This window comes from Oncorhynchus kisutch, linkage group LG23 (genome assembly GCF_002021735.2).
Source record: "Oncorhynchus kisutch isolate 150728-3 linkage group LG23, Okis_V2, whole genome shotgun sequence".
NCBI lineage: Eukaryota > Metazoa > Chordata > Actinopteri > Salmoniformes > Salmonidae > Oncorhynchus > Oncorhynchus kisutch.
The window spans coordinates 17,254,655-17,271,180 of record NC_034196.2 but is presented as its reverse complement, the minus strand read 5'-3'; the positions used below and the strand labels follow the sequence as shown (position 1 = coordinate 17,271,180).

Here is a 16,526-nt window from a genome sequence, read left to right as displayed (position 1 = left end):
TGAAAAGACATATCTTTATTTACCTGAACAAACTGTACTGAATGTTCTTTCATTGTGAGACAAAGAGCCAAGGGCATTAGGCAATACTACAAAGGCAACAAACACTGTGCCTGTTCAGAAACTTCACATTATCAGCTGTTTTACCAGTTTCCTTCAACGTCACTAACAACAGTTCTGGTATACTGTAAAGATGTTTTTATTTTATTTACATTGACCTCAGTATGGTTGACATGGTGGAATGCAGTTCAACAGTTTTTCCAGACTAATTCCAAACATACCTGGAATGAGAAATTGAAAAGGGAAGCTGTGCTCGCCAGCTGCCAGTGTACCTGTAAGAGAGATTTCACTTGGTCAGATAGACAAGCAAAATCACATTTAGACAGACAGACATACACAGACAAAGAAAGCAAGACAGACTGACTAGTAGCCCGTGTAAGTTTTCACACAACCAGCATGGCTACCACTACATTCTGCAGCGATACGCCATCCCATCTGGCTTCCGCTTAGTGGGACTATCATTTGTTTTTCAACAGGACAATCACCAAACACCTCCAGGCTGTGTAAGGGCTATTTGACCAAGAAGGAGAGTGATGGAGTGCTGCATCAGATGACCTGGCCTCCACAATCACCCTACCTCAACCCAATTGAGATGGTGTGGGATGAGTTGGACCGCAGAGTGAAGCAAAAGCAGCCAACAAGTGCTCAGCACATGAGGGAACTCCTTCAAAACTGTTGGAAAAGCATTCCAGGTGAAGCTGGTTGAGAGAATGCCAAGAGTGTGCAAAGCTGTCATCATGGCAAAGCATGGCTACTTTGAAGAATCTAAAATATATTTTTATATATACACTTTTTTGCTTACTACATGATTCCATATGTGTTATTTCATATTTTTGATGTCTTATAATGTAGAAAATAGTAAAAATAAAGAAAAACCCTTGAATGAGTAGGTGTGTCTAAACTTTTGACTGGTACTGTATATATATATATATATATATACAGTACTACCGTTAAAAGTTAGGGTCACATAGAAATGTCCTTGTTTTTTAAGAAAAGCAAATTTTTTGTCCAGAAACAAAGACCTTTCTTCTGAAACTCGTCAGTCTATTCTTGTTCTGAGAAATTAAGGCTATTCCAGGTGAGAAATTGCCAAGAAACTGAAGATCTCATACAGCGCTGCGTACTACTCCTTTCACAGAACAGCGCAAACTGGCCCTAACCAGAATAGAAAGAGGAGCGGGAGGCCCCGGTGCACAACTGAGCAAGAGGACAAGTACATTAGAGTGTCTAGTTTGAGAAACAGACGCCTCACAAGTCCTCAACTGGCAGCTTCATTAAATAGTACCCGCAAAACACCAGTCCCAACATCAACAGTGAAGAGGCGACTCCGGGTTGCTGGCCTTCTAGGCAGAGTTGCAAAGAAAAAGTCATATCTCAGACTGGCCAATAAAATGAAAAGATTAAGATGGGCAAAAGAACACAGACACTGGACAGAGGAATTCTGCCTAGAAGTTCTACCTCCCTGATTTTATTATTAAATTACATCAAAAAGATTAAATCAGCTCTCTTGACTGTAATTGTGCGGTTCAGGCGGCTTAGTCGGTTGTTGGAGCAAAGTGCTTTCAACACCAAAGTTATGGGTTAATTAATCAGTATGGATATAGAATATATAAAAATAACAAGGAAAGACTATGGATTATACTATATATGTAGACAGGAAGAAAGAAAACAGAGTTGAACAGCCCGCTCTCTGGTAAAAACACTGGGTCTATAGGTGAGAGAGGTGGTGGAGTTAAATATTAAGCAACATATTGGTGGTACGTTAATCTAACCAGCATAAATTACGTTCTTCACAGATCACATACTGAACTCCCTGACCAGTACTAGGACAGAGCACCACCAGACAGTTAAACAGATGGGATCTGTGGAGCACAGCACATCTCTTCTCTTGATCAGTAATTGTTAGGCACAGCCATGTTTCTCATCTGAGAGGGCAGACAGAACATTTAGTGCAGGAACACCCATATGCAGGGAACTACTACTTTAGCTGATGGCAGTTTCACTAGTTTTGTCACAAGAGCTGTGGAAAATGTTAATTATCCCTTAGAGTGATCACCAATATAAATGCAAAACCACTCTTGCGGACAAAAACCCAATCGAGAGGCAGAAAGCTACATTATCATACATTTTATAATCAACAGAGATGAAGAGGGCTGCAACACGGCCACTGAAGAGCCTCTATTTAGATTCTCATTCTATACCTTATACTCTATACATGTTGAATCAGTAGCCACAAAATGGCTTCCATAGTCCTCACCTTTGTCAGCTACAGACAGTGTGCTGCTGAAGTATTGCTCTTCCAGTGTCCATGACATGTCGTTCATTTTGTTGGAGACCCCACATGATCCCAGGCAGTTCACCTTAATGGCTGGAATGGAAAGAAAGAAAAGAGTCAATCAACCATATACAGTTTACTAACTTAGTCTATCATCCATAACTCTCTAAAATGGTAGTTCTCACAATGTTTTTTTAATCTAAGTAATGAGCTGGTATAAAAAAACAGAGCCCATAAATGGTATGGATGCTACAAACACCGAATACCAGAGTTTTCAATTAATGGTGTCTATAAATATGTTTTTCTGTTGACTAGAAGCCCAATGTTCAGAGAGTATTCCCTTTAGAGAGAATACCCTGAGTCCTGGTGTGTTCACTGTGTTGTATAAAAACAGCAGCACTCAACATTCAATAGTGATGGGTTGGTAGAGTTATTTGAATCACAGACTGTATTAGCCTCGCCGCTCACCTGTTCGATGGGGCTATCGATTATGTTGCTGAGACGCTAATGCAAGTCAAATCCAATAGCTAGCCTTTATGGGGCGAGCCAGCCAGCCTTGCCCCATCGGGACGGGCAGACTCTACAACTACGTCAAACTTCAGATGAACCAGATGTTTTCTGGGTAATGTTATCATTATGTAAGTACAGGTCAACCTAGATATGTACCAGGAGATTAGATCATGTTTCATGATGCTGCATACATGCAGCCACTACTAATCTGATGTCCTGTGATAAGCTCCTATCTCCTTCTTTGAGAATGAACCAGAGGGTTATTTTGATCAGACTGCACACAGCGGTCACAACACATATGACGTCCCACTGGGAACACACTGGTTAAATCAACGTTGTTTCCATGTCATTTCATTGAAATGACATAGAACCAATGTGAAAAAGACGTTGAATTGATGTCTGTGCTCAGTGCTCAGTGGGGTGATGTATGGAGAGGGTCTGTGTGGTTTAAAGGCCTTTGTGTTGAGTTCCATACCGTTGGAGAGAAAAACACAGCGAATTTCGCAGACTTATTAGCATCATAATGACCTTACCCGAGGCACACCACAGACCCTCACAAAGCATGATGCCTTACTTTGGTCATTAGTGGCGGCTGCTGCAGTTTGGCAAAGGGGCTCTATTCTCTCTTGGTCATAAATAATCTTACAAAACAGACACTTGATTGTGTTGTGTAGTTATCAACAGATGGAGAGGGAGGAGGAAATAGGAGAAACAGTATCAGTGCTGCCAATATTCATGTGAAACTGGTGTCGAATGGCCGCCATTTTGTGTTCAATGATGGTTAGAAAAAAACCATATTGGAAAACAAAATGTATTGTTTAACTGCTGTTAAACCCATCATCAGCCTGCTGTGTTCAGCCATGTTTGAGTGTTGAGATGATTATGTAACAAGTTGGGTAAGCCTGGGAGATTTCCTGGGAGATTTCCTGAAGCCCAATTCACCAAACACAACTATCTATCTATCTATCTATCGTATGTCTCTCCTCCCCCCTTCCTCTCTCAAAGGAGGAACTGAAACATTTTGATAATGTGCAGTTGAACACAATGTTCACACATGGTCACGTTCCTCATCTCTTACAGAAACCTGCATCGCCATAGCATCATGTTCCCTCATGGCATCACATTGTCAGAAATTGAGGGAGGGAGAAAGAGGTCAGATTTAGAGAAGAGAGATCTGTGCAGGGGACGGAAGTGGTGGCATATGACACTGTGCAGTTATGGACTGTGTGACAGAGCGACCACAGGCTCACACCCACACCCATGCAGAAGCCCGTGTTGGCACCAGAGACACACACAAGTAGCAGATGGCTCCCCTCCACCGGCAGAGCTTTTCTGTTCTGCTCTGGGAGAACAACAGCAAAATTCACAGTGCACAGAAAAGACCAGCGCCCTTCAAACTAACGGCCCATGTGGGCATTAAAAAAACAATGCAATCTGTTTCTCAAGCTATCTGCCCCATTTAGCATAATGCACCTACACACTTCTCTCTTCACCCCATTTGATATCAACACATTTGTTTAAGAAACTAGGCATTCTTATTTATTTAACTAGGCAAGTCAGTTAAGAACAAGTTCTTACTTACAAAGATGGCCTACCCCAGCCAACGATGGGCCAATATTGTACACCACCCTATGGAACTCCCAATCACAGATGGCTGTGATACAGCCTGGAATTGAACCAGGGTCTGTAGTGATGCCTCCAGCTTTGAGATGCTGTGCCCTAGACCACTGTGCCAATCGGGAGTATGTCACTACTTCACAGGAAAGGCATTCGAACAAAACATATCTTTTTTTATCAAAATGCATTCTTGGGCAGAAATGCTTTCTAGAACATGTGAACTTTCATGTGCCTTAATAACAAACTTGTAAATACATATAACATTGTTAAATTAAGAGCCTGGTTGGTTTAGCCACAGAAAAGACAGTAACCTTCTCGCTAGCCATGATTGCCTGAGATAATGGATGGACTGGACATGCCGAGAGATGAGTTCCGATTGGTCTGCCATGTAGCACGCTTCTGTCTATAGCATGAGCTGCTCAGAATGTGTAGGTAATCGTTTCTACCGCGCCTTTTTTGAAAGATACCACGAAGAACTGCAAAAGTGTAGCTACAGCTCTCCAGCATCTGGAGGATGATCCTGCTATGCTGACTCTCTCTGACTGAAAATTATTCAGGCGATGAAGAAATCCCTGATATAGGTCAAAACATTTTCATTGAACCAGAAATTGGCATTGTACATCGTAGAGTCTTCTGAAATGGCGATCAACAGTGTGGTTGTCACGGAAGAACTTGACTGAGTTTTGAAATCACTGGAATGCCCAGTGGAAGCAGAGTGTGATAGCTAAGGAGATGGATGAAATCCATTTGCATTGCTAATTATAGCCTAATGTCAGCTAGCTAACATTGAACCTAGTTGGTTAGCTTTAGCTACCTGCAGATTCATGCATGGTGGCTAGCTATGACAATCAGTTTGTATTGCTAGTAGCATGGGTTGGGATTATTGGCACATTCAAAACAACTGGGAACTCTGGAACTTGGAAATCTCTGACCTCCGACTTCAGTGCGTTCAAGACAACTGGGAACTTGGAAAAAAATAAGCTCCTACTGGGAAAAATCATTTTGAATAGTCATCTAACTCGGAATTCAAACTCGGGAACTCAGGCCTCTTTCTAGAGCCCCAATTTTCCGACCTGAAAATCACTGACGTCATGATTTGACCTCGTCTTGAAAGCACCATTAGGTTCATTGTTTAGCTAGCTAGCTAGCAAGCTACATGTCTAAACAAAAGACTCTGCTTTGCCAGATGATTACATGATCCATCAAGTTAGCCATGTTTGTCTGTGGGTGACTACGGTAATCTATTGTATTTCAAGAATACGTGTACATGTCTAGACAATACTGACCTCTCCACTTAGCTAGATGTGGCTGGGGGGTTGTTATAGCATTTCTTTCACATGAACCATTCATTTAGACAAGTGTGTCTGGGTAAGAATCATCAAATAATTCCTGTGCATGTGCAACTTAGATTTTATTTGATATAGTGTGTGTTTACCGGTAATGTGAAGGACAACATGTCCTGCACCAAAGTCAGATTAGGATGTAGGCCAAGGACTAGATAAAGTGTATTTTTGTTACTACTTTCATCACTTTTAGTCTTGAAATCTTAGGTTATTTACTACACTACCTTACTCAGTTTAGCACATGGCCACACATGTGAATCCTTAAAGAGATGGGTGGGGCTAAGGCTTAAGAGCGTGTGAATAATGCTGAATTGGTGTAGACAAAGTAGAGCTCTCCAGTAGGTTTACCAAAACATTTGAGGTCCATTTTCTCAAATGTGGAGTTACAAGTTTATAAACTTTCAAAGCAGAATTACTTTTCAATTGTTCCTCAACTGCAGTGTATGATATACCATTTTCTAGCTTTGAGTCTCTACTTTTATCCTATGTAAAAAATACAATTTAAAATGTTGCTACATAGGACCGAATTGAGCCTGTCGGTCACATTTGTGAAGGGGAGGGGCATTAAATATGTGTACACTGTACACAAACATAACTAGCAGCAGCAGCTGGCCAGTATTTACAAACCCTTGTTGAGACAAATATAGTAAATGGCAGGAAAAGGTTGGGTAATCACTCTTGACAGTAGAGTTAGCTAGCTAGCTTCTCTAATCTGCTATCCCCATCACCACAGCAGAAAGACTGGCAGGCAGCAGTTGGGTTGAATGGTGAATAACCCTGTGGTAAGAGAAGGGGCAGATTGGCAGAGAAGCTGGATGGCTGCAAAGAATCGGTATTTCCAGTGCCACTCTGAAACAGATGGAGCTGTTGTGTGAGTCTGTCTGATGGCATCATGACACAGGAGAACAAGGCATTAAGGCAGAGACCACAATATGTGTTAATATGTAGCAGATGCCGGCAGGCAGTGTTGAAGCCTTCCTAACACTATTCCAACACCAAGTCAAGGGTACCCAAGACAGGTCCAAGCTCTTAAAAAACATGGTTTGATTTCCTTCTGGATCATTCAAGAGTAATAAAGCTTCCAACTCCTCTTTGTTCATCTTCATCTTCAATACAAACTACAAAAGCAAGCTACTGTATTCGGACCTACACTAGGGCTGGGAATTGCCAGGGACCTCACAATATGATATTATCACGATCCTATATGTATTGCGATTCAATACAGTAATTTTATTGCGATTCCATGTTACAAACATATTGCTCACCATATGTCTGCTGCAGAGGTACAAGAGAGAGGCACGAGAAAACAATTTTTGATCAGTCATGGAAATAAAAGTACTGAAAACAAATTGGCTCCCTACTTAAAAAGAAAGTGGAGATCAAGCTATGAAGGAAAAATACTTAGTGCAGGTACAGCCAACAAGCGCAAAAATAATATTGTGATATTGTCAAAATGATATGATATATTGTCAAAAATAATATCACGATATGTAACTGTATAAAATGTTTTCCCCATCACTAACCTACACTAACCTTACTTGAAGCCAGTTAGTTACCTGTAAGTTACTGTAAAAAGGTACGATATGTTACTGTAAATCCCTGAGAAACTTTGGTTTAACAGTACATTACTGTTACAGTAAAGTGCTGTTAAACCAAAGTTTTGGGGGAATTTACAGTAGCATTTCAAGCATTAGAGCAAGTCAAGCTTTTGCCCTCAAAGGTTTGCAATGCCAGGAAGTTACACGTGTCTAATGAACAGTAACTCAGATAAGGCAGCTAGCTACGTGGCATACTAGGCATCATATGACTTCCTGTCATCAAATTACAGTGAGTCTATTGTCCACAGAACTATATTCCTTCACACACCTACAAGCAGTGCCCACAGGGATCACTCACACATAGTAATGTGAACAAGAGTTTAGCAGCTTTAAGTCATCTCTCACCAGACTACCCATGAAGTATTACAAACTCTACATGTCAAATAACCACGAAGAATGATCATTGAATGCATTGTGTCTTTGTTGAGTTGTGTCTTTGTCGAGTGTCTGTGTTCACTCAAACACACTGGAGTCTTTCCAAGGCCTCTTCAGACTTAAGTGTGTCAGAGAAACATGGCTGTGTACGTGGAGAACACCAGCTTCTTTTATTACAGCTGATCCCAGAAGGATCAGACAGCATAGGCTACTCCATCTCTACAATACTGGGACTATTAATATGATTAGGACCGTTGACACACAGTTTTACTATATCCACTCAGTCAAGAGCTTCAAATAGTTCGCATTGTCACTCTTTCTTTTTCTCACACTTCTTCCTGTAGGTTTGAAATACCTTTTTTTTCTATGTATGAAGGCCTTATTTATACCTGACATTCCAAGCTTTCTTCTCTTCCCACAGGATTGTCTATCTTTAGCAGACACTTTCACGGAAACTGTTATGCAATTTTGCATTACTGTTTATAATGTGTCTGTGTTATTTCTAACTTAAGATACTATAGCCCCTGTGAATGGACATGGCTGTTTAAACATGTGCTTCATGTTATAGGCCTAGTTCATCTTTTGTTACATGCCTAGGAGGGCAATCCAAACATCTTGATCAACATCAAAATGCATTTACAGAACATGACTCCTAGTGACATCACTGCATGGCAGCAATGAGTCAGCATGTGAGCCAGGCAGGAGGAACTGGCAGGGAGGCAGATAGACAGACTAACCCTCTGATAACGATAATTCCTTGTTTACGTGCACCCTGAATAGGGTTCTAACTGGTGGGGCTGAAAACAGAGGAGCTACAGCGGGTTTGTTTAATGTCCGGCTTTTAAGAGAACAATACAGACAGAGGTAGCTCTTTATCCCCCAGCCAAAAGAAAGAGCAGGCAGACAGTCGGACACATTGGCTAAGACAAGGGGAAGATTGTGCCTGTCCAGAGGCTGGGGTTTCATCACAACTGGGTCAGGAGTATTAATGAGCAGATTAAGAAGGTCTGCTGAATCTGTTGGGAAACCAGGAAGAACATTCCATGGATGGTCTCAGAGGAACCTGACATCAACAGTAGCATTACACACCAGCACACAAGTGAATAGACACATGCACATAAATTCCTCTAAGATAAAGCACCCTTAGATAAAAAGGGTGGAACCTTTCACGGAGCCAAATCCATAGAACTCCCCTTAGCTACAGTGGTGTTTACCACACTCATAGTGGTGTTTGCTGTGCTCATAACAGTTTAACATACTACAGGACAGCTTCTGAAGTCCTGGTGAGATGACTTGAATGTTTGTATGCACAGCATATGTCACATGTAAAGGTACCACAAAGAAAACCTTGGTAGCCTCCAGTTTTAAATTAGGCCTATTAGCAGTGCAGAGACCACCCATACTTACTGTAGGCATTCTCAACACATCTCATCCAGACACTACTTACTGTAGGCATTCTCAACACATCTAATCCAGACACTACTTACTGTAGGCATTCTCAACACATCTAATCCAGACACTACTTACTGTAGGCATTCTCAACACATCTCATCCAGACACTACTTACTGTAGGCATTCTCAACACATCTAATCCAGACACTACTTACTGTAGGCATTCTCAACACATCTAATCCAGACACTACTTACTGTAGGCATTCTCAACACATCTCATCCAGACACTACTTACTGTAGGCATTCTCAACACATCTAATCCAGACACTACTTACTGTAGGCATTCTCAACACATCTCATCCAGACACTACTTACTGTAGGCATTCTCAACACATCTCATCCAGACACTACTTACTGTAGGCATTCTCAACACATCTCATCCAGACACTACTTACTGTAGGCATTCTCAACACATCTCATCCAGACACTACTTACTGTAGGCATTCTCAACACATCTCATCCAGACACTACTTACTGTAGGCATTCTCAACACATCTCATCCAGACACTCCAGTAATACAATGCCACACTCACTATCCCCATCAAATCTTAAAGCGCTGCAAACAAGTAGAGAGAATCTGGCTTTCCACTTAGTGCTCTCCCTCCTACTCCCTTTCACTGTCTCTCAGTAACACTCAAAGAGCACACAGACAGTTTATCTAATTATCTAGAATTTTAAATGCCTGTAAGCGAGTTCTGCACCGACAGGACTGCAGAACTGTTGTTACAGCTAAGGTTCCACAAGACTTGGGGTAGTTTCTCTCAAAAGACAAGTCCAATCGTTAGGATTTGCATTTAAAGTTCAATTTCTCCTGGATAAGCCTTTGGTTAGAGTAACCAAGAGCATCTTTATTCTGCGTAATAGGTACTACCAGATGGTTGATTGTGTCTTAAGGTATTTTGCATACACCATTTTCTACTAGTATAGTAGGGTGACGAATCATTTTGCATTCAAAGCGTGTGTATGTGTGTGAATGCGTGTGTGCGTGCATGTTTAGTGTGCATAAGAGGCTTAGCCTGGGGGAGGTTATATAATGCTACAGGTTTATCGCTTTCTCTCTGCGTGCTCCCGCTGTAGCACCATACCCAGACCCAGACCTAGACCCAGACCTAGACCTGGCCGCAGACCTAGACCCAGACTCAGACCTCGACCTAGACCCAGACCTAGACTTAGACCTAGACCCAGACCTGGCCGCAGACCTAGAACCAGACCTAGACCCAGACCTAGCCCCAGACTTAGACAGAGACCCAGACCTAGCCCCAGACTTAGACAGAGACCCAGACCTAGACCCAGACCTAGCCCCAGACCAGGAGTCAGAGTTAGGAGTGAAGTGAAAGAGAGAGCACTTACTGACCACTATAATCTCAACAGAGGGCTGTTTATGCTTAGTCATTATGAAAAGCTGCTTTGTCTGTCTTCTCCTTTGTCCAGTCAGTCTCACATCCACTAGTGCAGGACAGACAGATACAGTACATTACCATAGGAGTTTGGCCTGAAGTTCCCCTAACATACATCCTCTGTCTGAACCACAGTCTAGCCCACAGAGCATCTCACCAAGTCACCACTACTGCCAGCACATACCAGGTACCATAAACTCTTGACCTCCTTTTTAGACCATGTACATTTAGACCATGTGTCTTGTACATTTCCTCCATCCATCTTGCAGAGTTCAAATCATTTGTATTTTATTGAACCTTTATTTAAGCAGGGAGTCATTCTGAGACCATGTTCTCTTTTGCAGATGAGCCCACTATACACATCAGTAAACAACTATTATGCTATACATATCTATTAGAAAATACATGAAAAGCAAACACAAAACACAAAAAGCAAAACACAATCACATGAAACAAACACATTCTTCAGTAAAAGGCCCTCTAACATCCCCCTAAATTTCCCTATAGGCACCAACTCCACCAACTTTAAGGACTTTTGGAGATCATTCCTGATGAAAGGTGCAAAGAAACAAAATGCAGATTTACCTGACTCGGTGGCGATTGAAGGGATCTCCAGGGTTAGCCACTCCTGAGTCCGGGTCTGGTAACTTATACGTCTGAAGGTTAACAAAGAGGTAAGGTATGGCGGAAGTTTATGCAAGAGGGCTTTATAGACAAAAAGAGCGCAATGCATCGATCTACAAGATTTTAAGGAGGGCTGGCCTACTTTCTGGTACAAAATGAAATGATGTGTACTGAACCTGTAATTACCCAAATTCGCTATGATAAACCCTGTTCAAAGGCTTCAATACGGTGGCAGCTGCATTCATATAGACTATATCGCCATAGTCAATATCTAGAATTAATGTTGACTGAATGATTTGTTTTCTGCTATTTAACTAAAGACAGGACCTGTCCCTATAGAAGAAGCCTATTTTAATTCTTAATTTCTTAACCAACTCATCAACATGCCTTTTGAAAGATAGCGTTTCATCAATCCAGATGCACAAATATTTATGGGACATGATCAATGAGGGCACCATCCATAGTATGTATGCATAAATCATGAGATACATTTTTACGTGATTTGGAAAATAACATATACTTGGTTTTAACTGCATTAAGTACCAATTTCAACTAAACAAAGGTTTTCTGCAGGGCAATAAAGGAAGATTGAAGCTCTGACAGAGCCTTTTCAGCTGTGGGGGCAATAGAATACACTACAGTGTCATCTGCATACAGGTATTTCTTTTTTACAGATTGAACCAATAGTGTTAATGTAAATAGTGAAGATGTCCCGCCTACTCATGTTCCCTTTCTCTGGCGCTCGACGGTCTACTCACCACCGGACCTGGCAGCCCACATTACGCACATCTGCTCCCCATCGTTATGCACACCTGGACTTAATCATTAACTTGATTACTTCCCCTTTATTTAGCCCTCAGTAGCCTCAGTAGCCTCAGTCTTCAGGCAGTATTGGTTTTGTTTACGTTCAGTACGCTACTCCTGTTTTGTTTATCATCATGCTTCTTATTATTAAACTCACCTTCTGCATCTGCTTTTTGACTCCCTGTGTATACGATACAGAATACTGCCTGTCATCTACACCAACATCACGACCAGCTGGCTCCACTGGGTACGACCATGAAATAATTCATCCATGTTCTCCACCGCCTCCAGACCACCAGCGAGGTTCTCCATACCTATGATGGAGGGCCTCCTACCACATGTCGTCACAGTGAGCCAGTCACCCAGCCTACCCAGCCATCTGACCAGGTTAACCATGCCCGACTGTCCCTTCTGGAGAAGTATGATGGTACTCCATCGAAATGCCGTGGCTTCCTACTCCAGTGCTCCCTCTATTTCGCCTATCAGACAGGAGCCTCCACCACTGAGATGTCCAAGGTTGCCACGGTCATTTCCCTGCTGACCAGACGGGCATTGGAGTGGGCTACGGTCATCTGGGACAGATGAGAGGAGGAACTGGGTTCCTATGAGAGGTTCATGGCTCTGTTCAGTGGGCCTTCAACCATCCTCCAGAGGGCAGAGAGGGAGGTGAGCGACCAGCAGGGTGCCCAGACCGCTGCGGAGTACAACCTCACCTTTCGGGCTGTGGCAGTGGATGGAATGTGCCGGCGCTCTGCACTCTATTCCACAGTGGACTGCGCAAGGTGGTCCAGATGGAGTTGGCATGTCGAGAAGACAACATATCCTTGGAAACTCTCATCGCGATGGACATCCGTCTGGATAGCCTTCTTCGGGAGCGCCAGTGTCCACCTCGTCACTCGTCTCCCTCCTTTGACTGTCCTGAGGCAGAGCCTGAACCCATGGAGGTAGGGGCCAAACTTCTCCGCAGCAGAGCGGCATCGCCGGAGACAGCTGGGGCTCTGTCCCTATTTCGGCCAGGAGTGGCACCAGCTTCAGCGGTGTCCAGTGTGTCCCAACCCGGGGTCCTCTAGAGCAGAGAGGTGGCCCCATGACCATCCATCTCCCATGGTAGGCATGAGTATTCTATTATCATCATTTTCCACCAAACTCTTTCTGGTTCCCTGACTGGCTGTCCCTCAAGTGTTGTCTCTACAGCTCTAGTGGACTCCGGTTCCGCTGGTAAGTTCATCGACCAGGCCCTTGCCTCCTCCCTGAACTTACCGCCTGGGGACCAGAATTCCCGGAGGACCTGACCTGCTTTCCCACACCCACGTTTGTGGAGGGTCCTGTGAGTCCCCTCCAGTCTATCAATCTGTCCTCCTGAATTGTTGGCCCTGTGTGTTGGGACGTATATGTGAATATTTGCCAGGCTCTGGAGAGGGAACCCGCTCCTGCTACCTGCCCTCCAGTGCGCATCTATGTCCCCACGGGGGTGAGAGATTGGCTGTTGACCTGGGCACACACATCCCTCGCCGCTGGACACCCAGGTATCACCCGCACCACCATCCAATCCCTCTCCAACGAACAGGTGGAGAGGACCAACCAGGAGCTGGGGAGGTTCCCAAGGAGTCACTGCCAGGCCTGGCAGGGGGAGTGGACCAGGTTCCTTCCCTGGGCCGATTATGCCCAGAAATCACTTCGTCACTCCTCCACCGGATTTCCTTCAAGGGTGTCCTGGGATATCAGCCGGCCCTGCTTCCATGGACTCTGAGCCAGACAGGCCCCTGCAGTTGACGAGTGGTTACGACGATCGTCCACTGCGGTGGTGGGAACGCCATTAAGGCCTGATTGGTGGATTGTTGCAGAGATGTCTGTCCTTCTGGAAGGTTCTCCACAGAGGAACTCTGGAGCTCTGTTAGAGTGACCATTGGGTTCTTGTTCACCTTCCTGACCAAGGCCCTTCTCCCCCAATTGCTCAGTTTGGCTGGGTGGCCAGCTTTAGGAAGAGTCTTGGTGGTACAAAACTTCTTCCTTTTAAGAATGATGGAGGCTACTGTGTTCTGGGGGACCTTCAACGCTGCAGAAATGTTTTGGTATCTTTCCCTAGATCTGTGCCTCGACGCTCTACAGACAATTCCTTCGACTTCATGGCTTGGTTTTTGCTCTGACATGCACTGTCAACTGTGGGACCTTCTATAGACAGGTGTGTGCCTTTCCAAATCATGTCCAATCAATTGAATATACCACAGGTGGACTCAAATAAAGTTTTAGAAACATCTCAAGGATGATCAATGAAAACAGGATGCACCTGAGCTCAATTTCGTGTCTAGTAGCAAGGGTCTAAATAGTTAAGTAAATAACGTATTTTGGTTTTCAAAAAAACAGTTTTCACTTTGTCATTATGGTGTATCGACGAGATCGACGAGGAAAAACATTTATTGAATCAATTTTAGAATAAGGCTGCAACGTAACAAAATGTGGGAAAAGGGAATGGGTCTGAATACTTTCTGAATGCACTGTACGTTACAGAAGAGAACTGGGCCAACAATTGATCCCTGTGGGACACCCTTTGTTATGTCCAGAAAACCTGATTTAACACCATCAGTAAATACATACTGTATTCTGTCCTTTAAATCACTTCCAACCAGCTACACACAGCCTGGTCCAGGCCAGTTGATGATAGCCTCTGAATAAGTAATGGGTGATCCACAGTGTCGAAGACTTCAGACAGGTCAATTAAAAGGAATTTTATTTATTTTACTAGGCAAGTCAGTTAAGAACAAATTCTTATTTTCAATGACGGCCTAGGAACAGTGGGTTAACTGCCTATTTAGGTTTGAACCGTGTCAGCTCGGGGATTTGAATTTGCAACCTTCTGGTTACTAGTCCAACGCTCTAACCACTAGGCTACCCTGCAGCCCCATATACATTTCGAAGTTAAAGCATTTCAAAGCTTTAGTAGACAATGGCGCTGGAGGGGACGGCTGCCGTTTTAAGGGCACCAAACCAACTGTGGTCTTTTGTGTTTTTTGTTTTGCATTGTTTGTAACTTATTACGTCCATAATTTTATTTGATATTTACCAAGGATTCTACAATTTTTGCAAAAGAGTTTGGAAATGGGACAATCATTATTTAGGTCACACGGGCCACCTCCTTTGTAGAGGGCGGCAGCGTAGCCTAGTGGTTAGAGCATTGGACTAGTAACCGGAAGGTTGCGAGTTCAAACCCCCGAGCTGACAAGGTACAAATCTGTCGTTCTGCCCCTGAACAGGCAGTTAACCCACTGTTCCCAGGCCGTCATTGAAAATAAGAATGTGTTCTTAATTGACTAGAGAAGGAGAGGAATTTCCACGCTTCAGTGCATTAACTGTTTAACATCAGCCGAGTCTGAGAAAGAACTTAGAAAGTAGCTAGATACATTTTCTTGGTTGAGGAAGTGCATCTATTTCTCAATATCTGGAAAAGCTGCCAATCAGCTACAGAGTCCATTTTTCTATCCTTGGCCCAGGCCTGATTACTCATCATAACAACATCTGAAAGTTCTATAGAGAACCAAGGATTTGTTCTATTTTATACTCTAAGGCGCTTAAAGGGAGTGTGTTTGCCAGAGAGATAAAAATAGATGCTAATTCAGGGTCAGGCATGCAGCTGATAGAGAAGTCAGAGTAATACACATCATGAAGAAAAGCTTGTGGGGGGAAAATGTTTCTTCATAATTATATGAGAATCAGTGTTAATCTGTTTGGTATCCCTAATTGGACAGTGATCACTGAGATTATTAGCAAAGACACCACTGGAGAAATACTTATGGGCAGGGGTGAAAGTAGATTTATGTGCCTAAGTAGATCTCTATGTGCCTAAAATACTACACTGAACAAAAATACAAACACAACATGTAAAGTGTTGGTCCCATGTTTCATGAGCTGAAATAAAAAATCCCAGAAATGTTCCATTCGCACAAAAAGCTTACATCTCTCAAATTTTGCGCACAAATTTGTTTACATCCCTATTAGTGAGCATTTCTCCTTTGCCAAAATAATCCATCCACCTAACATGTGTGGCATATCAAGAAGCTGATTAAACAGCATGATCATTATACAGGTGCACTTTGTGCTGGGGAAAATAATACACCACTTTACAATGTCAAATTTTGTCACACAACACATTGCCACAGATGTCTCAAGTTGACAGAGCCTGCAATTGGCATGTTGCCGGAAGGAATGTCCACCAGAGCTGTTGCCAGATAATTTAATGTTTATTTCTCTACCATAAACTGCCTCCAATGACCACGTATAACCATGCCTGCCAAGGACCTCCATATCCGGCTTCTTCACCTGCGGGATCGTCTGAGACCAGCCACCCGGACAGCTGATGACACTGAGGACTTTTTCTGTCGTTAAATAAAGCCCTTTTGTGGGGGGAAAAATAATTATAATTGGCTGGGTCTGGCTCCCAAGTGGGTGGGCCTATGCCCTCCAAGGCCCACCCATGGCT

The 16,526-nt window shown here is 43.2% G+C and overlaps 1 protein-coding gene across 2 annotated transcripts in view; it reads right to left on the bottom strand.

Annotated features, from left to right (window-relative positions):
• LOC109868356 (arrestin domain-containing protein 1) overlaps positions 1-16,526 on the bottom strand; it is a 40,087-nt gene that overhangs the window by 11,752 nt on the left and 11,809 nt on the right. The window contains exons 2-4 of one of the 2 annotated variants that reach the window (XM_020457837.2): positions 11,210-11,280; positions 2,315-2,425; positions 279-329 (exon numbers count right to left, since the gene is read on the bottom strand). In XM_020457837.2, coding sequence (XP_020313426.1) covers positions 279-329; positions 2,315-2,381 — 118 coding nt within the window. In that variant the 5' untranslated portion in view covers positions 2,382-2,425; positions 11,210-11,280. The remainder of the gene's footprint in view (positions 1-278; positions 330-2,314; positions 2,426-11,209; positions 11,281-16,526) is intronic. The other variant, XM_020457834.2, reaches the window with a different exon arrangement.